Source organism: Bufo gargarizans, chromosome 1 (assembly GCF_014858855.1).
Source record: "Bufo gargarizans isolate SCDJY-AF-19 chromosome 1, ASM1485885v1, whole genome shotgun sequence".
Classification (NCBI taxonomy): domain Eukaryota; kingdom Metazoa; phylum Chordata; class Amphibia; order Anura; family Bufonidae; genus Bufo; species Bufo gargarizans.
This window is the reverse complement of record NC_058080.1, coordinates 366,926,757-366,952,240: the sequence shown is the minus strand read 5'-3', so window position 1 is coordinate 366,952,240 and position 25,484 is coordinate 366,926,757. Positions and strand designations below refer to the sequence as shown.

The 25,484-nt window shown below is 47.2% G+C and overlaps 1 protein-coding gene across 1 annotated transcript in view; it reads right to left on the bottom strand.

The window, feature by feature from the left end:
• R3HDM4 (R3H domain containing 4) overlaps window positions 1-6,382 on the bottom strand; it is a 54,521-nt gene extending 48,139 nt beyond the window's left edge. Inside the window, exon 1 of the mRNA XM_044269549.1 lies at window positions 6,172-6,382. Within this exon, the coding sequence (XP_044125484.1) occupies window positions 6,172-6,227 (56 nt within the window). The 5' untranslated portion in view covers window positions 6,228-6,382. The remainder of the gene's footprint in view (window positions 1-6,171) is intronic.
• Window positions 6,383-25,484: the final 19,102 nt, after the last annotated feature.

Here is a 25,484-nt window from a genome sequence, read left to right as displayed (position 1 = left end):
ACAGATCCCCCCTCCCCCTTCCCCCTAACAGCCCCGGCCCCGATGCTTGCATCTTTATTTTACCTTTTTACAATGACGCTCCCGCTCCTGTAACAGCCAGGAAGAGCGGACGGCGGCGTAACGTCACTCAATCACGTGACGCGCATGCTCCGCCCACTTCATGAATGAAGTAGGCGGAGCAGGCGTGTCACGTGAGTGAGTGACGTTACGCCGCCGTCCGCTCTGCCTGGCTGTTACAGGAGCGGGAGCGTCATTGTAAAAAGGTAAAATAAAGATGCAGCGACCGCCCGCCCGCCCGAATAGCAACGAATCGGCGATTATTCGATAACTGGATTCGTCGACAACGAATCCAGTTATCGAATATAATCGATTACATCGATTAATCGTTGCAGCCCTAGTAGAGTCAATACCTCAGGTCCAATACCGGGCTTGTGGCCCTCTACGGTTCCAAGGGATCGGCGCGTCCGATGTCACCTGGTTCCGACATGCCCGTGGAAAACTCCAGATCCTGCACAACACTGTGGGCGCACCAAAGCTGGCTGTCCCCTCCTGCTGCCGACTTGTAACGTGCCTCGGCTCCTTTTAACTCTAGGCCCAAATACAACTAATCCATGTAAGAAGGTGCCCTCCCCCTTCCGGACAGCGCTGCCGGGAATGACCGCATGCGCAGAGCGCATCAGAAGCGCGCGCCACCATCTTGGAAGCGGGACGCCGGCCACTGCACCACTATGGACCAGGAGCCTCCTGAACACCGCCACAGCGGCTCCCCAATTAGGCAGGAAGCAGGACAGACTTAGGCAACGGCTCCCAAGGAGACTTACGCCACCAGGGATAGGTCCCATTACGGTATTGTAGACCCAGACCTTCCCCAGCCCCCAGAGGTGAGAACCAAGTAAGAAAGGAGCAAGAGCTCCCCAGGTACCTCCTATCCAGAGGACAGGAAACCTGAACTGAGGTGTGGTGGGGGTGTGTACCATTTTATCTCTTTAGGTTTCCTGTCCCGGATGGTCCTAGTCGCATGGGTGCCGTCATGGGTGAGGGGAAATCTATGTTATCCTTCCTCTGGGAGTCATGTACTGTTATAGAGAGAGGAGGATTTAATTCTCTCTTCTCCCCACTCCCCAATGCTGGGTGAAATCACAGCTGGGTGAAATGGGGAGGGCTGCTGTAACCTGACAATCTAAGCTTTAAAACCAAATTGGGATTGCGGTGCTAGCTTCACTCCTCCTGAGGACGCAGAACGGCGAAACGTACGTCGGGGAGATCCAGAGCCCATTCCTTGACCCCTCTTGACTGGTTCCACATTTCATCACACGGTTAGTAGCTTCAGACTTCAGCTCCACAAATCTGCATAATGCCCACGGCTTAGGTGATAGTCTCTTCCACAGTGTTATATGGGTGACTGCCTCTAGTATAATGTTCCTAGTGCACCCCAGATATATAGTTTCACTGAGTCTACCATCCTGCAGTGATTTGACCTTGATGATCCCTTTCTATGAGAATAGTCACACTTTATAAATAGGCTCTTTAGCTATTAGCTAGCTTCACTTTAATGGCTTGGTACTACTTTTACAATTTATTGTTATAAGTGACGTAATCATGTTCATACTTTGATTTTCTAATAAAGACTATATAAATTTTAAAACCATATGGGATCCATTGTACTCATTAATTTAAGGTGTTCATTGATATTTCTGAGTACCCCAGTAACAGTATAGTTACTATTTTTCTGACCGATTAGGTATTATTTCAGAGATTTAGGTGCAAGCGTATATTTCTAACAGGTTTACCTAAGAAGCATTGCGGCGGGACTGTGATCCTATTCTTGTTTTAAAGGGAATCTGTCACCACATAATGCTATGAAACCACCTTACATGCCAGACGCATACGTTCTTTGGGGTTGGTAATATTTCTATCGGTGGCACCACTGTGGAGAAATTTGGGTTTTTATTTTATGCTTATTGGCCACTGGGCGCAATAAGGGCGGTCCCATTGCTTCTCGCTGCTCCCGAGGCATCGCTCCTTTTCTTTCCCAGCCATGCCCCCAACTACTGACTGACAGGGCCAGGCGTCAGTACGTCTTCAATGAAGTCTCCCAAAGTCACAATTAATCGCTCACTTCACTGTTCGGCACCAGCGCCGTACAGTACAGGAGCTTCGTGGCCAATGGCTTCTGTATTGCGTCTGCGCAGCATAGTAGAGGCAACAGGTTTCCCGTCATTCATAGACTATAAAGCCGACTATGTCTAAGCCCATTTCTGATTAGCCTGGGAAAGACTATTTTGGTTAAACACAAAGGCCTAGGTAGCATCCATAGCAATCAGATTCTACCTTTCATTTTGGACAACTCCTTTGGAAAATGAAAGGTGGAAACTGTGATATAATAAGACTAGAGTGGTCACATGTGGGCTGCAGACGACTTCTGACTAGCTCCTCATGGTAAGTGTTCAGTGAGACAGTCCTGAATTTTCAATACTATCCTGGAAGTTCTCACATCTGCCCTGGTGAAAAAGGTGCCTTCTGCCTAATAAAACAGTTAGAGCTGATCTCCAGCTCAAGTTACTGGAACGCATGAACCGGCTATTTACAGAAGTATGAGGAAGTGGCAGAGGTAGATTCTGAGCCGCACCCTGACACATCATCATGCCACTCTCTTCCATGGGCTTTGTCTAAGTGGCCAACTTCCTATTTGTGGCATATGGAACCATGGAAAAGCTGACTACATGGCACTGTGGAGTAAGGTGCCCATACATTTGTAAGAAAGCCAATATAGCAGTAAGGCCTTATTCACACATCAGAGAATCACGGACATGTGTCATCTGTGTTCTCCATGGACAGGGCACGTACCCGTTTATTCACACATCTGTGGGTCAGCTGAAAAAACATGGCGACGTGTTACTTAACAGACCCATTGAGGTCTATGGGTCAGTAAAAACCACTGACACGACAAAGATGGCATTCTTAGGGGTCATGCACACGGCCATGGATCCGCCGTTCCGTGCATTGGTGACCACAATTTGCGGTCCCCAATGCATGGGCAACATCCTTGCGGACTCCACAGGCGGATCCAGACCCGTAAATTGAAGACCTGCTGTCCGTGGTCTGCAAGATGGGCATGGCCGGGCTGAGCAATGTTCATGGACTATGGATGACACATGGACCAAACACGGATTCCTCAAGGTCTGTTTTCTTCACTACCGGTGACGTACTGGGCTTCACATGAGTATGCTAGGCAGAGACTTCTGACCGATCAGAAGAACGGAAAAATTAACGGTGATGTGAACTCTCCTTTATTGAAGACAAAAACCAGATTGGATTCCCAAGTGAGACGTAGTGAAGCAGTATCTGTTAGGGCGCATTCACACACTGTGGATTTTGTTGCAGAATTTTCCATTCAGGTGAATGGGGCGGCAAGCACATGGATTTCTGCGAACGGAACCGATTTTCAGTCGCAGAAAATTCTGCAATAAAATCCACAGCGTGTGAAGGTGACCTTATACTTTCTCTCCTTTTATGAGCCACACGTAATTTTGGCTTTAAAATCTGCACAAAGAATTCTGAACATGTGAATACACCCTAAGGCCCCTTTCACACAAGCGAGAATTCCACATGGGTGCAATGCGTGATGCGAACGCATTGCGCCCGCACTGAATCTGTACCCATTCATTTCAAAGGGGCTGTGTACAAGAGCGTTGTTTTTCGCGCATCACTTGTGCGTTGCGTGAAAATCGCAGCATGTTATATATTGTGCGTATTTCACAAAATGCTGGTCCCATAGAAGTGAATGGGGCTGCGTGAAAACCGCATTGCATCCGCAAGCAAGTGCGGATGCGATGCATTTTCCATGGATGGTTGCTAAGAGATGTTGTTTGTATACCTTCAGTTTTTTTAATCACACGCGTAAAAAAACACATTTAGGGTCCATTCACATGTCCGTAAGTGTTCTGCGAATCCGCAAAACACGGACACCTGCTTAGTGCGATCCGCAATTTGTGGACCGCACATCACAGACACTATAATAGAAAATGCCTTTTCTGGTCCGCAATTGTTCTATTTTTTTCAGGAACGGAATTGCGGATCCCGAAAAAACTGATGCGGATCCCGGAAATGCGGATTCGGATACATTGAAAGTGAATGAGTCCGCAAATTGCGGAACGAATGCGGACCCAAATTACGGACGTGTGAATGGACCTTAAAATCGCATTGCACCCGCGTGATTAAAAACTGAACGCGATCGCAGATCCAGTCACGCTCATGTTCAAGGGGCCTAAGGGTCCTTACACACGTGAATTTTGGCTTTATTTTCCACCTCTTTTAGAGCTGAGCCTAGTGCGCAGGCGCCGGATCTGGCGGAGGCGGCGATGAGGTGAGGAAGGCGGCACTGTAGACAGGGAGGGCGGCGATTAAGACTGGGAAGGAAGCACTGGGCACCAGATGGCCGGGCACCCTGTATTAACGGACATCCCCTTGGGGACCTTAGGTAGGCGATTGACAGGTTATAAAAACCAGTTTTTTGGGCTAATAGAGCCACAAGCAGGTTTAATAAGGCCAGTTAAGGATTCACGTTATTACTCCGGACATGGGCATATGTTTAGCTTATAGGGCTAAAATCTCATGACAGAATCTTTTTAACGCCAACTAATGAGAAAAAGTGACCGTAGCAAAAAATAAAATAAAAAAACTTAAAAGGGGTTCTCCAGGCTTTTAAGGCCTCTTGCACATGAACGTATTCGCTCTGTTCCGTGCATTAGGGACCGCAATTTGCGGTCCCCAATGCACAGGCAACGTCGGTGCGGCAGCCAGGACTGATCCAGACCAATTTAACTTGAATGGAACCGTGATCCGTCCGTTCAGCAAAAAGATAGAACAAGTTCTATTTTTTTGCGTAACGGAGCCCCACGGAAACACAAGTGAATGGGTCCGCATCCATGATGCGGAATGTACACGGCTGGTGCTCCATGTATTTCTGAACTGCATGTGGCCTGCAATACGGCCACGAGAGCACTACGGTCGTGTGAAAGAGGCCTAATACTGATGACCTATCCCCACCGATCAGCTGCATGAAGGGAAGGTGCGCGCAGTGTGCCCATGCCGTCTCCTGTCGCTGTTCCTGCTCGCCATAGACATAGCAGCAGCTATAAGGAAGAGAGAAGGGAGACGGCACACACTGCGCGCGCCTTTGCTTCATGCAGCTAATCGGCGGGTGCTAGCGCATTGGAGTCTATGAGAAAATTATAATCACCCCCCTTTTCCCAAAATAAATATAAAAGAACTAAAAAAAAAAAAATACACATAATGGGTGAGCCCCCCCCCCCCATACAGCTCTGTACACATAATTACAAAAAAGTTATAGGGGTCAAAATATGGCTACTTTTTTTTTTTTATCACTATCAAAGCGCAAGAAAAACTATACATATAAAAAAAGGTATCGCCAGATTCGTACTGACCTGTAGAATAAAAGTAACTGGTCAGTTTTATCGCACATCAAATTTAATAAATAAAACAGCTGTAAAACTGTGGCGGAATTGCTTCTTCTTTTTTCCCCCCCGCTTCCCACTACGTCATATGCAATATTAAATGATGGCGTTGGAAAGTACAAGTTATTGTTCTGGGAAGGCAGGGAGCGCAAAACAAAAACCTCCGGGGTGAAAGGCTTAAAAAATGCATTCTACACAACGGTGAATTCATGGCTGCCCTGACAATGGCACCTTTCCGGTAAATGAGTACGCTACAAGTATCCTGGGGCGAAAGCTCATCGAGAAGTAGGCTTGGACACCCCAGTATGGCCGGACGTCTGTGCCCCTAGATTTATACTGCCGACAGTCCCATAGAGAGTAAATGGCGTGCCAATGCACACGCCCATCCATACGGATCACTATCTGGGGATGGGTGATACGTTGATATAACTGGAGTACCCCTTTAAGCGCTGTGCTGTTGAGTTTCTGCTTGGTGACTTTTTGAGGGTCACATCTGAAGCTTTTTATTATCATGTTCCATTTTTCAGCTGCATCTGACGTTCAGAATTCTGTATAAGCTTGTAAGAGAACGATCACACAGGACAAAGGTCGGGGCCACACAGTACCCTGCCCAGATCTGGAGCTATAATAAGCTGACAGCTGCTGGCTGGCACCCCGCCCCCTATTGCTGCCATTCCGTGCCCCCACCACTCACCGAGGGCTCTCGGACTCCCCCACAACCCCAGCATCGGTTCTGTGGTTAATCACCATCCTAGCGTTCGGTAGCTGCTCAGGTGCCGTTCACTCCTGGCGGAAATAACGTCACGAATGTCGCTCCTCTGGGATCAGCCGATTACGTCACGGACAAGTCAGTAGTTGTTTGTGCTTGTGCCGTGACGTCCTAGGTGGGCGTGGCTGTGTTGGGCGTGTTATAGGTGGGCGGGGCTGTGAACGCTCTACGTACTGCCGCTAAACTGGGGGCACATTTAAGAAGACGGGCGGGATGCCAGACTTGGCGCATGCGTGCAGTACACCGTGTGGAAAAAAAAAGCTCTTATCTGTCAAGCCGTAGTGCATTCCCTCCCCTAAATGGTGCAGTAATTGCGCATGGCAAGAAAACCGGTTCCTGCCGGACTGTTCCCAGGAACCTGTGCAAAATGACAGCTGGAATCTGACAGGTTGCCATGGGCGACCAATTCACTGCCTTTTCCCTAACTGAATTGGAAAATATTTTTTAACCACTTCAGGACACTTTGCAAATCTGACGTGTGACTTTATGTGGTAATAACTTCGGAGCACATTTACTTACCTAGCCAATTTTTTTATAACACATTGGGGGTAGGGTTGGCACCGTTCCCAACAAAAAATACCTGCCACGTTAAGACACACCTCAAAGGGATTGTGGTTGTGGGGGAGTGGCTTAACACAGGGTGTTTAGTCGTAATGTGGCTCCCATTATTAATAGTGCCCCCAAAGTAATATTAATGCCTCCATTAGTGCCCCCAGAATTGATAATGACCCGTATTAGTGCCTCCAGAGCACTCTGCCCCCTGAACAGTGACCTCGCCAACATCCTGTCCCCTTAACAGTGACCTTCTCCCTCAACAATGACCTCCACATCTCCCCTTCCGAATAACAGTGACCTCCACTCCACCACTCCCCCTTAACTGTGACCTTCACAACAACCCACTCCCTTAAAAGTGACCTTCACAGCGCCCCTTTAACAGTGACCTCCACAGCTCCCTGCCCCCTTAACAATGACCTCCCCCTTTTACCAATGACCTCCACAGCACCCTACCCCCTTAAAGAGGTTGTCCAAGTTCAGAGCTGAACCCGGACATACGCTTATTTCCACCCAGGCAGCCCCCCTGATATTAGCATTGGATCATCTCATGCTCTGATGTGCTCCCTTGCTCCAGGGCACGGGCTCTTTTGTTTACAATAACACACTGCCAGACGGAAGCTTCCGCCCGGCTGTGTGTTCAGTGACGTCACCGGCTCTGATGGGCATGCTTTAGTGCTGCCCTAGCCGTTTTACTGGCTAGGGCAGCGCTAAAGCCCGCCCATCACCGGGCTTCCTGGCAGCCCCATGGAGAGCCCGGTGCCCCTAACCACGGACGTCGGGCTGGCAGCAGGTAGCTTAACTATGCGATCTGTTCCATGCCAGAGTTTCCTTCCTGCTGGAGACTTGCACTGGTGTTTGAGCTTGCGTGGGTGTGTCTTTCTTCACCTGTGAGGCAACACATACACTCCCTCTGTCTCACCAGCCTATGGATGGATTGCAGCAGGTATTTAAAGGTGCTTCCTACTACAGAAAGATGCCTGAGCAACCTCATGGTTTTAGCTTGTCCAGCTCCAAGTGCTTAGGTGGCTGTCTTGTCTGCTTCTCTGTATACTAGGCCTTGCTTATTGAACTCCTGGACTTTGACTGTTTACCACCTGCCTCGGACTTCGCCTACTGATTTCGATTGATTGCTGCCTGTCCAGACCCGGAACGTCCTGGCCACGCAAGTCCCCTCAGTGCTTGCACAGAGTACTCTGAACCTGCCACTGACTCAGGGACTGCTCTGGAGTAGCTCCTGGCAACTACCCTAACGGCCCAAGCCTATGCTCACCATCAGAAGCTCTAGTGAAGACCAGGTAGTGGCTTAGTTATGCCCCTTTAGAGCATACCCAGTCAGTGGCGCAGTGGGTCCACACCCACTTGCATAACAGTTTGCTCAGGCCATGGACCCCGCTGATCCGAACCCTCCCAGTACTGCCGAGTTACACCAGGAGTTGGCCCAGCAGCTTGAGCGTTAGGATCAAATATTGTCCTACCTATGCAATGTGAATATGCGTCTAAATGACTTGACATCTGCTAACTCAGCGTCATCAAGCTTCTCTGCCCCGGTTAATTCGGCTCCTGCTCCGTCCTCTTCCTACGTACCCAGATCTGGACCTTGTCTCTCAGCAACCTCCACGTTTTGAACGGTGGCCCTAAGCAATGCCAGGGGTTCATAAATCAATGCACCCTTCATTTTGAACTTTTTCCTAACCAATTTGCCTCGAACTGAGCCAAAGTGGCTTTTCTTATGTCACACCTTACTGGGGAGGCACTTACCTGGATCAGTCCCCTTCAGGAAAGGAACGACCCAGTCATAATGGATCTAGAGGCCTTCCGCAAGGTGTTCGACGAGCCCGAACGCACCACCTTTGGCACATCCTCACTAATGCTGTTGCGTCAAGGGAACCAATCTGTGGGTCGGCATGCAGTTCAGTTCCGTACGCTAGCCTCTGAACTTTTCTGGAATAATGAGGCACCTGTGGACACCTTTTGGGAGGGCCTCTGTGGGAGAATTAAAGATAAGCTGGCCGGACAGGATGTTCCTTCCACCCTGCATGATCTCATCTCCCTGGCTACGCAAATCAATTTACTGTTCCAGGAATGTGCCAGAGAAGTGGCATGTGAGAGGGGGCCTTGTCATCTGGCATCTTCTTTTCAGCAAGCCTCTAACCTTCTGCCTTCCATGTTGTCTGCAGTTCCTGAACCCATGCAGGTCGACCGAGTTAGGCTGTCTGAACAGAAACATGATCACCGCCATGCCAAAGGACTTTGTTTCTACTGTGGTGGTTCTGATCATGTGCTCTGTGCTTGTCCCCTGAAGCTGGGAAACTCTAGAGCCTAGAGTCCGTTGGAGAGGCGGCCCTAGGTGAAGATAATTCCTCTCCACCCCTGACTCTGCCGGCAACTTTGTTGTTTAGAGATAATAGGTTCACAAAGACGGCTCTTCTGGATTCCGGATCGGCAGGAAACTTCCTGCAGCAAGCCATAGTGGATCAATATAGTATTCCTGTCCTGCAGAGACCATTGATGGTGACATCTGTCGATGGCTCAATTTGAGTCCATACAATTTTCTACTGAACCTATGAAACTACAGGTAGGAGCTCTTCATACAGAAGAAATTTCGTTCTTGATTCTTCAAAGTCTCTCTCATCCTCTCCTTTTGGGGCTACCATGGCTCCGTATCCATGAACCTGTTCTTGATTGGAAGGGTGCTTTGTTGGGGACAGTATTGCCTTGTAAAGTGTCTTTCTCCTGTTCAGCCTACTCGGGTATCATCAAATCTTGAAGATTTGCCTGCAGCATACCATGCATATGCCAACGTCTTCAATAAGAAGGAGGCTGAGACATTACCTCCACCCAGGCCCTATGATTGTCCTGTTGATCTGGTTCCTAGTTCTTTACCTCCCCGTCACCTGCAGAGACACAGGCCATGTCTAATTATATTAAAGAAAATCTTGACCGAGGATTTATCCGGAAATCATCTTCTCTGGCTGGCGCTGGCTTCTTCCTTGTAAAGAAAAAAGACGGTTCTCTCCGGCCATGCATCGATTGCAGGGGTCTAAATAAAATCACAATCAAGAGCAAATACCCTCTTCCCCTTATTCCAGAGTTGTTTGACTGCCTCAGAGGAGCTAAGATCTTCTCTAAATTAGATCTGTGCGGGGCCTACAACTTGATTCAAATTCGTCAAGGGGATGAGTGGAAGACCGCCTTCAACACCAGTGACGGTCACTATAAATATCTGGTGATGCCCTTTGGACAAAGTGTTCCAAGAATTCGTTATAGATATTTTCAGAGACTTGTTATACTCTTGTGTTGTGGTTTATCTAGATATCCTTGCAGTGGCGTAGTGTGGGTTGCCAGCACCTGGGGCAAGCCAAGTATTGCTCCCCCCCCCCCCAACCTGTGGTCACGCCCCTGCAGCCAGCCAGTCACAGGGACAACACGTGAGGTGCACAGTGGACCGATGAGGGGCCAAGTAATATAACACACAGTTTATCAGTTTACTCACGGTTAGCAGATGGCCTCCCTGGGCTGGCAGCACAGTGTTGAGGTGGACAGCACGAAATCCTCCGGGGCACGCTCTGTGGTAGGAAGCATCAGCCAAGATGGTGGTTGAGGTGCCCTTGATGTTAGGGGTGCTTAGGGTGCTTGTTTCGGCTGAGTCCCTTGATGGTTTTTGTCGTGACGCCAGTACCGTTAATGGTGATACAACCAATAATAGTAATAATGAGGTAGGCAGTGGTAAGATGCAACTCACAACTTTTATTTTGGATGTCTTTTGGTTGCAGCAGTACAAATATGCAGTCTTTAGATGGTATAGAGTTAATTCTGCAAATCCACTGTTTTAGGCTGTTTAGGTTTCGTGGCTTTGGAGCAGTGGGTTAGGTGTACCTAGTTCCTTTAGATGTGTTGGATCCTATTCCTTGTCTTTCCCTACAAGCTGAATATTTTAGACAGGAAAACTCAACTGTCTCTTAGAAGTTTGGTGTGGCTGCCTGAAGCTATAAACCTCCACCATGCAAAGGTGTCTGTGGCCCTCAATAATGGCTCTTATCACCGATGATTCCTAGGAATGCTGGTTTCTTTTCCAAGGAGGCAAACTCTTCTCCTACTGGTCAGGGATGCAAGTCTATAGTCCGGCCACAGAAGGAAAACGCTCTTCTGCGCCTCACATCTGGGTATCACCTACTAGCGAAGTTGGCTCCACTCACTAATCTGTGTCATGAAGTCTTCACTCTCCCTTTCCTCCCACTAATCTGATCTGACTACCTCAGATCTGCTCTCTTCTCTAACTACATTTTCCAACTAAACCTCCGTTCTGCCTCACTAGGCCTGACCTATATCCCCATCTAGTGATGTATAAATTGCACCTAATCTGCCTGGTAACAGGGATTTTACAGATACATACACATAAAATCATACATTACAACCTAGTACAATTGACAAGGTAAAAAGTGCTTTTAAGCAGTGCCCACACACATAGTGGGACGCTGCACCCCTTATTACAGATAATGCAGTAGATATCACTTGCAGTCATATGTAACATCACAGATAACAGTGATAACTCTGAGTACAGACAATGTAGTAGATGGGTCATGGGTGTGAGCCCCCAGAATTCAGAACATGCACAGTGTGACCTGAAGTCTGGGGCCAAGATGTGGCGGGGTAGGACAAATTCTATATCCACCATCTCATCACTACAGAACATACAGGATAATACAGCGCCCCATAGCTCTTACATCCAGTGGCGTCTCCTTTGGTGTAGATGTTCTCTTTCCTCATCTTCTCCTTTCAGACCAGACCACCATTTTTCAGCCATTTCTCGTCTCTGCAGTTTGTAAAAAAAAAAAAAAAAAATCTTAGTTTACTACTTTTCCATCATTCTCACATCTTTTGGACAAATCATCCTACCACCCCCAATACTGTGCCACCGTGCTTCGCAATATTATACTGCAGAAACAGATAAACCCCCTGAAGATACTAGTACCATGCAGATAATGCCCCCTTAAATAATTATTGGCACACAGTGCCCTAAAATAACTGCGCCCAGCAAATAGCGCCCCTGACACTAATAGTGTAAACATCGGCCCCCAAAAATAATTGTGGTAAGCTGATACTGTGCCAAGGTGCCCCCAAAAGTCCCACCAATAGGAATAATTCTCTGCTAGAGCACACATGGTAGTAATAATAGTGCTCCTTATGGCAGGCGCAGCACTATGAAGTGCCTTTTGCGCTGTGGTATTAGAAGAATTTTGATATCTCTGACTTTTAGTCTAACCAGACTGTCTAATACTCTGTAATTCCTCTAGCGCTGTTCTATGGAAACAGTAGGTTTAAAGAGCACACCAAATGCTTCAAATAACTTCCTTATTAACTTCAACTTTTCTTCATATATAACACTGCCACCTCTGCAGCAGATAGTCAATGTACAAAACACGCGTTGAAAAGATATCACAAAATGGCGGTATGCATAAGATGGTGGTTCAACTGTTCAATCTCGTCATTCAACATAAAATGGTGGGTATATTTCTCTCTCTTGAGTATCTGTACTCTCACTTTAAGTTATTTAAGCACTTTATAATCTCTCTGAGAGGTATATCTGAGGTCTAACTAATAGTTCACTTGCAGTATGCAATTAGCAGTGACTATTTGCAGATTGGTTAAGTATGATCTGGTATGGTTGTATGCAATTTGGATTGCAATATGGAAACTGCTTGCAATTGAATTTGTATGGTTGCAATTTGTGGAACTGTAAGTAAATATATATATATATATATATATATATATATATTAGGGGTGCACCGAAATGAAAATTCTGGTCCGAAACCGAAAATTCAGGATACCCCTTGACCGAAACTGAAACTGCCTTTTTGCCCAAATACTTTTAAAAGACCCCCCACCCCATAACAGTGCCATCCACAGACCCCCCCACCTCATAACATTGCCATCCACAGACCCCCCCACCTCATAACAGTGCCATCCACAGACCCCCACCCACCCCATAACAGTGCCATCCACAGACCCCCACCCACCCCATAACAGTGCCATCCACAGACCCCCCCACCTCATAACAGTGCCATCCACAGACCCCCACCCACCCCATAACAGTGCCATCCACAGACCCCCACCCCATAACAGTGCCATCCACAGCCCCCCCCCCATTGTACAATTAATAGAAAATAGCGGGGAGGGACTGGGAGGAGGAGCTGGGGGCCGGTGCGTTCACTGTGCTCCGGCCCCCAGCTCCAGTAGTTATAAAATGTTGTACAATTAATAAGCATTCTATTCATGAGGCCCCCTCTGCAGTATTACATTCAATACAGCCACATCATACTCACAGGGCTGTCATCTTAATGCTGGCCGGCCGGGCAGAGGAGCGGCAGCGTCACAACTGACGTCATGTGCCCGGCCTACTTTCTGAATGAAGGAGGCGGCCCAGGCATGTGATGTCAGTCGTGACGCTGCCGCTCGTCTGCCCGGCCGGCCAGCACAGCCCTGTGTCACAACCAGACAGCTGAGAAGCTCTGACAGAGGCCTTTCAGAACCTCCTCCTTGAGTTTCTGTGTTGTGGTATTCAGCTCCTCCTCTCGTTAGCCTCTCTCAGCTGTCATGTGTTGGACTATTTGCTTCCCTTTAAATTCTTCCCCAGAAGGCTTTTCTGGGCGGCTTATACTACTTCCTGGAGTGTGTGTGCATGCTGACTCTGTCCTCCTGTTTGCTTCAAAGCTAAGTGTTGTACCTTTATCTGTTATTTTCTGTTTGCTGGATCCCAGGTGACCCTGACTCCCTCCGTATCTTGTGTAGGGAGCCGGTGGTCGTGTCCCCTCACTATTGTAGGGTGCTCAGGGCTTTATAGTCAAGGTTCGTGGATATGCAAACCTCCACCATTTGGATCTTTGCATAGGCTGAGCAGCCAGGGAAAGTGCCAGGTCTTCTGCAGGGGTCTCCCTTGGTTCCTTAGTTTTTGGATCCAGCGAGTCGTTTATACATGTTGCTTTGCCTTGTTTCCTGTACACCGTCCGTGACATTATAAGCCGCCATAACCGTCTCAAGCATGGATCTGGTTTCACTTTTGGCTGAACGCTTCCAGGGTCTTTCATTGGAGGTAGCTGATCTCCGTAAGACTTTTTCTCAGCTTCAAGTGACCGGTTCAGCTTGCGTTCATGGAGTTTGTTCTGAGCCTAAGATCTCGCTCCCGGATACGTTCTCCGGGGGTAGTGAGAATTTTGTGCGTTTTAGAGAGGCTTGCAAACTCCATTTTCGCCTTCTTCCCCACTCCTCTGGTGATGAGGAACGGAGGGTGGGGATCATTATATCGCTGCTCAGAGGTAACGCTCAGTCCTGGGCCTTTTTCGCTGCCGGAGGGGGCACGGCCTCTCCGTTCAGTGGATGAATTCTTTTTAGCCCTGGGTCAGATATATGATGATCCGGATCGTATTGCTCTGGCTGAGTCTAAACTACGTCTATTATGCCAGGGTAAACAATCCGCAGAAATATACTGCTCAGAATTTCGGAGATGGGCAGTTGATACTGGTTGGAATGATGCTGCGCTCCGAAGTCAATTTTGCCATGGTCTTTCAGAGGGATTGAAAGATGCATTTGCCTTTCATGAGAGGCCTATTTCTTTGGACTCTGCTATGTCTCAGGCCGTTCGTATTGACAGGCGTCTTAGAGAGAGAGGAGAGATGTCCCCTTCCTGTCATACTCAGTCCCAGGACAGTGCAGCGGTCCCGTTCTGTGCGCAGGGGTCTCAGTCGCCGTCAGCCCCTTCTAAGCAGGAGCCCATGCAGCTGGGGTTGATTGCTTCTGATAATAGAAGATTCAGCTCGCATGGGAGGGTTTGTTTTTGTTGTGGAGGTATAAATCATTTGGCAAATATTTGTCCCTCTAGGAGATTCAGGCAGTTTTCTGGGAGTAATAAAGAAACAAACAGGAAAAAATCTTTTAAAAATGTTCCGTCTGTTACTATTGGCAGGGTTGAGGCGGAAATTGAAGGTTTTCCATTTGCTTGTAGTTCCCGTTTTGTCCTGCCGGCTAGGGTGGCGCTAGAGAGCAAGAACATTTTTTGTGAGATTTTTGTGGATAGTGGAGCAGCGGTTAATCTCATTGATAATCAATTTGCGATAACTCATGGTTTCCAGGTGCGCACTTTGGGAAAGGATATTCCTGTTTTTGCTATCGATTCCGCTCCCCTTTCTCAAAAATCATTAAAGGGCATAGTTCACAATATCCGTTTAATTGTGAGTGATGCTCATGTTGAGGATGTGTCATGTTTCGTCCTTAGCGGTTTACCCACCCCTCTGGTGTTGGGGCTGCCCTGGCTCACTAAGCATAACCCCACCATTGATTGGCAAGCGAGGCAAATAAATGGTTGGAGTGACTTTTGCCGAGAGAATTGCCTCATGACATCTGTTTCTGAGGTTGCTACTAAGACTGTACCATCTTTTCTCTCTGAATTTTCGGATGTCTTCTCTGAGAGTGGAGTTCAGGATTTGCCCCCGCACAGGGAGTACGATTGCCCTATTAATCTCATCCCAGACGCCAAGCTGCCTAAATCTCGTTTATACAATCTTTCCCAACCTGAGAGGATCGCTATGCGTGCTTATATCTCTGAGAGTCTGAGAAAGGGACACATACGACCCTCGAAGTCACCTGTTGCCGCTGGTTTTTTCTTTGTTAAGAAAAAAGATGGTTCTTTAAGACCTTGTCTGGATTTCAGGGAGCTGAACAATATCACAATTCGTGACCCTTATCCGCTTCCTCTGATCCCGGACCTATTTAACCAGGTTGTTGGGGCTAAAGTCTTTTCCAAATTAGATTTAAGAGGGGCATACAACCTGGTCAGGGTCAGAGAAGGGGACGAATGGAAGACGGCCTTCAATACCCCTGAGGGCCATTTTGAAAATTTGGTTATGCCTTTTGGTTTGATGAATGCCCCAGCCGTTTTTCAGCATTTCGTGAACAGCATTTTTTATCATTTGATGGGAAAATTTGTATTGGTGTATTTGGATGACATTTAGATTTTTTCTCCCCATTTCAAAACTCATAAGGAACATTTACGTCAGGTCTTGTTCATCCTGCGGGAGAATAAATTATATGCGAAACTGGAAAAATGTGTGTTTGCGGTTCCAGAAATTCAATTTCTGGGGTTTCTTCTCTCCGCTTCTGGTTTTCGCATGGACCCCGAGAAGGTCCGCGCTGTGCTTGAGTGGGAGCTTCCTGAGAATCAAAAGGCGCTGATGCGTTTTTTGGGCTTTGCCAATTATTACAGGAAGTTCATTTTGAATTATTCTTCTATTGTTAAACCACTCACTGATATGACCAGAAAGGGGGTAGATTTTTCTTCTTGGTCAGTAGAGGCGCGTAAGGCTTTTTCTGATATCAAGGAGAGTTTTGCTTCCGCTCCCATCTTGGTGCAACCTGATGTTTCTTTACCCTTCATAGTTGAGGTTGATGCTTCTGAGGTGGGTGTGGGGGCGGTCTTGTCTCAGGGTTCCTCTCCTGCCAATTGGCGACCGTGTGCCTTTTTCTCAAGAAAACTCTCCTCCGCAGAGAGAAATTACGATGTGGGAGATAGGGAATTGTTGGCCATCAAGTTGGCTTTTGAGGAATGGCGCCATTGGCTAGAGGGAGCCAGACACCCTATTACCGTATTTACTGACCATAAAAATCTGGCCTACTTGGAGTCAGCCAAGCGTCTGAACCCGAGACAGGCCAGATGGTCGTTGTTCTTTTCTAGGTTTAATTTTGTTGTCACGTTCCGCCCTGGAGTTAAGAATGTGAAGGCAGATGCCCTGTCACGTTGTTTTCCGGGAGGCGGGAATTTTGAAGACCCGGGTCCCATTTTGGCTGAAGGTGTGGTGGTCTCTGCTCTTTTTCCTGAATTGGAGGCAGAGGTGCAGGCAGCCCAGTCAGAGGCTCCTGATCTTTGTCCTCCTGGGAGGTTGTTTGTGCCTCTCGCTTTAAGACACAAGATTTTTAAAGAACACCACGATACGGTCCTTGCTGGGCACCCGGGGGTAAGAGCCACACTGGATCTCATCGCTCGGAGATTCTGGTGGCCTGCGCTTCGTAAGTCGGTTGAGGGTTTTGTGGCAGCCTGCGAGACTTGCGCTCGTGCCAAAGTCCCTCATTCACGGCCATCAGGTCCTCTCCTTCCCTTACCCATTCCTTCCCGTCCTTGGACACATCTGTCCATGGACTTCATAACAGACCTGCCTCGTTCCTCGGGGAAGACTGTGATTCTGGTGGTGGTGGACCGTTTTAGCAAAATGGTGCATTTCATCCCTTTTCCTGGTTTTCCCAATGCTAAGACGCTGGCGCAGGCATTTGTTGATCACATTGTCAAATTGCACGGTATTCCTTCAGACATAGTCTCTGATAGGGGCACGCAGTTTGTTTCCAGATTCTGGAAGGCTTTCTGTTCTCGCTTGGGGGTTCGGTTGTCATTCTCTTCTGCTTTCCACCCGCAGTCGAATGGCCAGACAGAGCGTGTCAATCAGAATCTGGAGACATATCTGCGTTGTTTTGTGGCGGAGAATCAAGAGGATTGGTGTTCTTTTTTGTCCCTTGCTGAGTTTGCTTTAAATAACCGTCGTCAGGAGTCCTCTGATAAGTCACCATTTTTTGGTGCATATGGGTTTCATCCACAGTTTGGGACTTTCTCGGGAGAGGGGTCTTCTGGTTTACCTGATGAGGACAGATTCTCCTCATCTTTGTCATCTATTTGGCAAAAGATTCAAGATAATCTAAAGAGCATGAGTGAGAGATATAAGCGTGTGGCTGATAAGAGACGTGTGCTTGGTCCGGACCTGAATGTTGGTGATCTGGTGTGGTTGTCTACCAAGAATATCAAATTGAAGGTTCCCTCCTGGAAGTTGGGTCCTAGGTTCATTGGGCCTTACAAAATCCTGTCTGTCATCAATCCTGTTGCATACCGTCTTGATCTTCCTCAGACTTGGAAGATCCATAATGTTTTTCATAAGTCCTTATTGAAACCTTATGTTCAACCCATTGTACCTTCGCCTTTGCCTCCTCCTCCGATTATGGTTGATGGGAATCTTGAATTTCAGGTCTCTAGGATTGTGGATTCTCGTCTTGTCCGCGGTTCTCTTCAGTACCTTGTTCAGTGGGAGGGGTATGGTCCTGAGGAGAGGATGTGGGTCCCAGTGACGGACATTAAGGCCTCTCGTCTCATCAGGGCTTTCCATAGGTCCCATCCTGAGAAGGTGGGTTCTGAGTGTCCGGAGTCCACTCGTAGAGGGAGGGGTACTGTCACAACCAGACAGCTGAGAAGCTCTGACAGAGGCCTTTCAGAACCTCCTCCTTGAGTTTCTGTGTTGTGGTATTCAGCTCCTCCTCTCGTTAGCCTCTCTCAGCTGTCATGTGTTGGACTAATTGCTTCCCTTTAAATTCTTCCCCAGAAGGCTTTTCTGGGCGGCTTATACTACTTCCTGGAGTGTGTGTGCACGCTGACTCTGTCCTCCTGTTTGCTTCAAAGCTAAGTGTTGTACCTTTATCTGTTATTTTCTGTTTGCTGGATCCCAGGTGACCCTGACTCCCTCCGTATCTTGTGTAGGGAGCCGGTGGTCGTGTCCCCTCACTATTGTAGGGTGCTCAGGGCTTTATAGTCAAGGTTCGTGGATATGCAAACCTCCACCATTCGGATCTTTGCATAGGCTGAGCAGCCAGGGAAAGTGCCAGGTCTTCTGCAGGGGTCTCCCTTGGTTCCTTAGTTTTTGGATCCAGCGAGTCGTTTATACATGTTGCTTTGCCTTGTTTCCTGTACACCGTCCGTGACACCCTGTGAGTAGGATGTGGCTGTATTGAATGTAATACTGCAGAGGGGGGCCTCATGAATAGAATGCTTATTAATTGTACAACATTTTATAACTACTGGAGCTGGGGGCCGGAGCACAGTGAACGCACCGGCCCCCAGCTCCTCCTCCCAGTCCCTCCCCGCTATTTCTGGCCGATATGTAAAAATATCGGCAGAAACAGATTAGGTGCATTCTCGGCCGATATTTTCGGCCGCCGAAATTTCGGTGCACCCCTAATATATATATATATATATATATATATATATATATATATATATCTTACAGTAAAGACCAAAAGTTTGGACACACCTTCTCATTCAAAGAGTTTTCTTTATTTTCATGACTATGAAAATTGTAGATTCACACTGAAGGCATCAAAACTATGAATTAACACATATGGAATTATATACATAACAAAAAAGTGTGAAACAACTGAAAATATGTCATTTTCTAGGTTCTTCAAAGTAGCCACCTTTTGCTTTGGTTACTGCTTTGCACACTCTTGGCATTCTCTTGATGAGCTTCAAGAGGTAGTCACCTGAAATAGTTTTCACTTCACAGGTGTGCCCTGTCAGGTTTAATAAGTGGGATTTCTTGCCTTATAAATGGGGTTGGGACCATCAGTTGCGTTGTGAAGAAAAAAGTAGCTAAGGGCTCTTTCACACTTGCGTTGTCCGGATCCGGCGTGTACTCCACTTGCCGGAATTACACGCCGGATCCGGAAAAAACACAAGTGAACTGAAAGCATTTGAAGACGGATCCGTCTTCAAAATGCGTTCAGTGTTACTATGGCAGCCAGGACGCTATTAAAGTCCTGGTTGCCATAGTAGTAGTGGGGAGCGGGGGAGCGGTATACTTACAGTCCGTGCGGCTCCCGGGGCGCTCCAGAATGACGTCAGAGCGCCCCATGCGCATGGATGACGTGCCATGCGATCACGTCATCCATGCACGTGGGGCGCCCTGACGTCACTCTGGAGCGCCCCGGGAGCCGCACGGACGGTAAGTATGCTGCTCCCCCGCTCCCCACTACACTTTACCATGGCTGCCAGGACTTTAGCGTCCCGGCAGCTATGGTAACCATTCAGAAAAAGCTAAACGTCGGATCCGGCAATGCGCCGAAACGACGTTTAGCTTAAGGCCGGATCCGGATCAATTCCTTTCAATGGGCATTAATTCCGGATCCGGCCTTGCGGCAAGTGTTCAGGATTTTTGGCCGGAGCAAAAAGCGCAGCATGCTGCGGTATTTTCTCCGGCCAAAAATCGGTCCGGTCCGGAACTGAAGACATCCTGATGCATCCTGAACGGATTTCACTCCATTCAGAATGCATTAGGATAAAACTGATCAGGATTCTTCCGGCATAGAGCCCCGACGACGGAACTCTATGCCGGAAGAAAAGAACGCAGGTGTGAAAGAGCCCTAAGTAAAGAAAAACGAGTGGCCATCATTACTTTAGGAAATGAAGGTCAGTCAGTCCGAAAAATTGGGAAAACTTTGAAAGTGTCCCCAAGTGCAGTCACAAAAACCATCAAGCACTACAAAGAAACTGGCTCACATGCGGACCGCCCCAGGAAAGGAAGCCCAAGAGTCACCTCTGCTGCGGAGGATAAGTTCATCCGAGTCACCAGCCTCAGAAATCGCAGGTTAACAGCAGCTCAGATTAGAGACCTGGTCAATGCCACACAGAGTTCTAGCAGCAGACACATCTCTAGAACAACTGTTAAGAGGAGACTGTGTGAATCAGGCCTTCATGGTAGAATATCTGCTAGGAAACCACTGCTAAGGACAGGCAACAAGCAGAAGAGACTTGTTTGGGCTAAAGAACACAAGGAATGGACATTAGACCGGTGGAAATCTGTGCTTTGGTCTGATGAGTCCAAATTTGAGATCTTTGTTTCCAACCACCGTGTCTTTGTGCGACACAGAAAAGGTGAACGGATGGATTCTACATACCTGGTTCCCACCGTGAAGCATGGAGGAGGAGGTGTGATGGTGTGGGGGTGCTTTGCTGGTGACACTGTTGGGGATTTATTCAAAATTGAAGGCATACTGAACCAGCATGGCTACCACAGCATCTTGCAGTGGCATGCTATTCCATCCGGTTTGCATTTAGTTGGACCATCATTTATTTTTTAACAGGACAATGACCCCAAACACACCTCCAGGCTGTGTAAGGGCTATTTGACCATGAAGGAGAGTGATGGGGTGCTGCGCCAGATGACCTGGCCTCCACAGTCACCGGACCTGAACCCAATCGAGATGGTTTGGGGTGAGCTGGACCGCAGAGTGAAGGCAAAAGGGCCAACAAGTGCTAAGCATCTCTGGGAACTTCTTCAATACTGTTGGAAGACCATTTCAGGTGACTACCTCTTGAAGCTCATCAAGAGAATGCCAAGAGTGTGCAAAGCAGTAACCAAAGCAAAAGGTGGCTACTTTGAAGAACCTAAAAAATGACATATTTTCAGTTGTTTCACACTTTTTTGTTATGTATATAATTCCACATGTGTTAATTCATAGTTTTGATGCCTTCAGTATGAATCTACAATTTTTAGTCATGAAAATAAAGAAAACTCTTTGAGTGAGAAGGTGTGTCCAAACCTTTGGTCTGTACTGTGTGTGTGTGTGTGTATATATATATATATATATATATATATATATATATATAAAATCTAGTTCAGTATACAGTTCTAAACACAATACTAACATTATATAACTGTTTTAAATACCTATATTGGCCTCTTGTTCCCACAAAACTCAGCTCTCAGTGGAGTGAATGTCTCTTCAGCTACTGTCTCTGGTGAATATATTTTTCTAGAAGCAGGATCTGGGGGAATTCCCAGACAGGCTGTGTGTGAGGCTGGCTGTGATTGGTGAAAACTCTTGCTATGTGAGAAACTGGCTGTGATTGGTCTAGACTTCTGCCCAGCAACAACAGAATAACACTATACTTTCTGTTGTTTCTGCTGTGTCACTGAGCTTACCTTACATCACAAAATGAATTTTAAAGGCATATTATTTTTCTGCTTCTGTGAACACAAAATATAACAGTTATATGACATCCAAAACATGATGTCACAGTAAATAACTCTGCTTTTGTCTTTAACACATAAACATAGGAACTGTATTAAGGCTATTGGCGGGTTTAGCTGTATACACATATAAGCTATACTAGCAACCTAGGACAGGTCTTAACTGGCCAGCTACACTCCTACATTCCCCCCAACATGTCCCCTCTGTGACGCAGAAGTAATAATACAGCCTATCAGAGGAATGGGGAAGGGAGACGCCTCTCCCCTGCCCTGTAGCATCCATCTGTAACGCTCTCCTGAGGGTGGCGATACAGATGACTATGGGGATTAGCGCTTCCACAATGGAAGCGCTCATCTCCCTGTGCCCTGCCGCAGCCCCCCACTTGTGAGCAGGGCCATGCCGCCTGGGGAGATCACCTAATTTTGCCTAATTGGCGGTGCGGCCTTGCTGGCTCCCCCTAAAATTTTGTGCCCTGGGGCAACGGCCTTCCCACGCTACGCCACTGTTTTCCTGTCTTTTCTCCCGATTTGGATACTCACCAGGTTCGTCTGGTCCTTCAAAGGCTAAGAAAAAAATTGTCTGTATGCCAAGTTTAAAAAAATGTATCTTGGAACAAACCTTGCTTCCATTTTTGGGGTACATAATATCTGATACTGGCCCACAGATGGATCCTGAAAAGCTGTCTGCGATTTTGAAGTGGCCTCGTCCTTATGGTTTAAAGGCCAATCAACTTTTCCTGGGGTTCGCCAACTACTACTGCCAGTTTGTGCCACACTTCTTTTCTTTGACAGCCCCCATCTCAGCCTTGAGGCGTAAAGGGGCGAATCCAAAAAATTGGACTGTTAAGGCTGAATCAGCCTTTCAAGCCTTGAAACAGGCTTTCTCTGTGGCTCCAGTACTCCATTTTCCTGATGCCAGTAAGCAATTTTTCTTGGAGGTGTATGCATCACCTATTGGAGCTGGGGCGGTGCTTTCACAAAGATCTCCCTCAGGTAAAATGACAACATGTGGCTTCTTCTCCGCTCCTGAGCACAACTAATCGATTGGGGACAGAGAGTTGGCCATCAAGATGGCATTGGAGGAATGGTGATACCTTCTGGAAGGAGCCAGTCATCCTGTAGTGATCTATACCGACCACAAGAACCTCACCTACCTATAGTCTGCACAGAGACTTATTCCTCGACAAGCTCGATGGTCCCTGTTCTTTGCTCGTTTTGGTTTTGTTCTTTACTTTTGTGCTGCAGATAAGAACGTCAAAGCAGATGCTCTTTCTAGATCCTTTGATTCCACTGACCAGGGGAAGGTGCCTCCATTTATGATTGATCCCTCCAAAATCTGAAATCCCTCCTGGAAAGACCTTTTGTAGCAGAGTCTCTCAGAAAGCAAATCTTACTATGGGGCCATTCATCTAAAGTGGCAGGTCATGCTGGTCAGTGAAAAAACTTCAGGTTTATTGCGCAGCAGTACTGGTGGTCATCCAGGCGACAAGACAGTCAAGAATTTGTAGCTGCTTGTCCATCCTGTGTACAAAATAAGACTCCCAAACAACGTCCAGCCGGCCTTCTGCTTCCTGTTCCTGAGGTTCCCTGGCAACAAATAGCCATGGACTTTATCATGGATCTACCCATTTCCTATGGTTGTTCTGTAATTTGGGTAGTGGTTGACAGCTTCTCTAAAATGGCACATTTCGTTCCTCTGCCCGGACTTTCTTCTGCTCCCCAACTGGCAAAGAAATTTATCAAGCACATTTTTCGTCTCCATTGCTTTCAACTCCGTATTGTGTCCAATAGAGGCGCACAATTCACGTCAAAATTCTGGAGCGCTCTCTGCAAGCTATTAAATGTATCTCTGGACTTCTCGTCAGCATATCATCTTCAGTCCAATGGTCAGGTGGAGCGTGTTAACCAAATTCTGACTACCTTTTTTGCGCCATACTAACAGTCATCATGACAACTGGCTCGAACTATTGCCTTGGGCAGAGTTCTCATACAACAATCATGTCAGCGAGTCTTCCAAGAAATCGCCATTTTTTGTTGTTTATGGCCAACAACCGAATATCCCACTCCTGGTATCTCCTTCTTCTAGTATCCCTGCTGCAGCTGGCACATCAAGAGAGTTCTCTAAAATCTGGGAGGAGACTAGAGGAGCTCTGAAAGAGGCTTCTGTGCACATGAAGGAGTCCACGGATAAAAAAAACGTAGAGATTCTCCTAAATTCCAAATACATCCAGCTCAAAATACCCTCAGACAAATTGGGTCCACGCTTCATCGGTCCATTTGAAATTCTTGAACAAATCAATGATGTTTCCTACAAACTTAAGCTGCTGGCCTCCCTCCGGGTACCGAATTCCTTCCATGTCTCCCTGCTGAAGCCTGTCATCCTGAATAGTTTTTTTCAAGAAACCTGTCTCTGCTCCTATTGTGATCAGTAATGAGAACGTCTATGAGCTAAAGTCCATTCTATGGGTGAAGAAGAGTAGAGGGAAAACCCTGTTTCTGGTGGATTTGAAGGGGTTTGGCCCTGAGGAGAGATCTTGGGAACCCAGAGAGAACATCAATGCCCCTCTCCTGAAAAAATTCTTGTTAAGGACCAGGCCTGAGGAGAGGGGGCATAAGGTGGTGGTGGTGGGGGGGGGGGGGGGGGGGTTACTGTTAGCCTAGCGGTCTGTGCCAGCGCCGCTGCACCTTACTTCGGGCACGGGCTCCCTTTTTTACCTCCTGCCACAATGCTGACAAACGCGGGCACACAAATGCCCCATCCATCTACTCTTGGTCCGGCCCTCGGGTCCAATATATGAACCCATTGTGGCCTACGAGTCAAAAAGTTTGCCCACCTCTGTTCTAACATCTGAAAAATAAAATTAAGGGAATAATAATTAAAAACTATACTGTAATTGTCACTGTCTGTCTCAAAAGGATAAGAATTAAAATTTGGAAATTTGCTAGTTTATTCAAATTTTCAGTACATTTAAAAAGAAAAAAAAAAAGATAAAACACATTGACCCAAATTTACCACTACCATGAACTACAATGTGTCACGAGAAAAGGTCTCAGAATCAGTTGGATAAGTAAAGGCATTCCAAAGTTATTGCAAAATAAAATGACAAGTCAGATTTGCAAAATTAGAGTCACTGTATTTTCACACAATTCCATTTAATAAGAGACTAGCACATTTTTAAATCAGTTCATTTAAAAAGTATGCCTGCATCCACTTGAAAAAAAGCTGTAAAATCAGTGGTCACTAGGGGTCTCTCCAGGGCCGGTGCAAGGATTTTTGTCGCCCTAGGCAATGATCCATTTCGCCGCCCCCTCATGTCACTCACTTACTGACAGACACACACACTCACTGACAGATAGACACGCACTCAGACACTCACTGAATGATGTACACAGAAACTCACAGACAGACATACACTCACTCACTGAATGATGTACACAGAAACTCACTGACAGACACACATACACTCACTGATAGACAGGCACTCACTCACTAACAGACATACACCTACCCACTGAAACACACACACAGAAACTCACTGGCAGACAAACAAACATACACATACTCACTGACAAACACACAGACCCTGACCGACAGACATCCACACTCACTGACATACACTCACTCACTGACATACACACAGACACTCCATGACAGACACACATACATTTACTGACAGAAAGACATACATACATACATACATACATACACTCACTCACTGATATAAATACACAGGCAGACACTCAAGTCAAACACTTTAACACTCACCTCCCTGGGGTCCAGTGTGGTGCAGCTCCTCAGTCCTCCAGCGCGCCATTTAGTATGCCGGGGCCGGAATGATGTCATATTCCGGC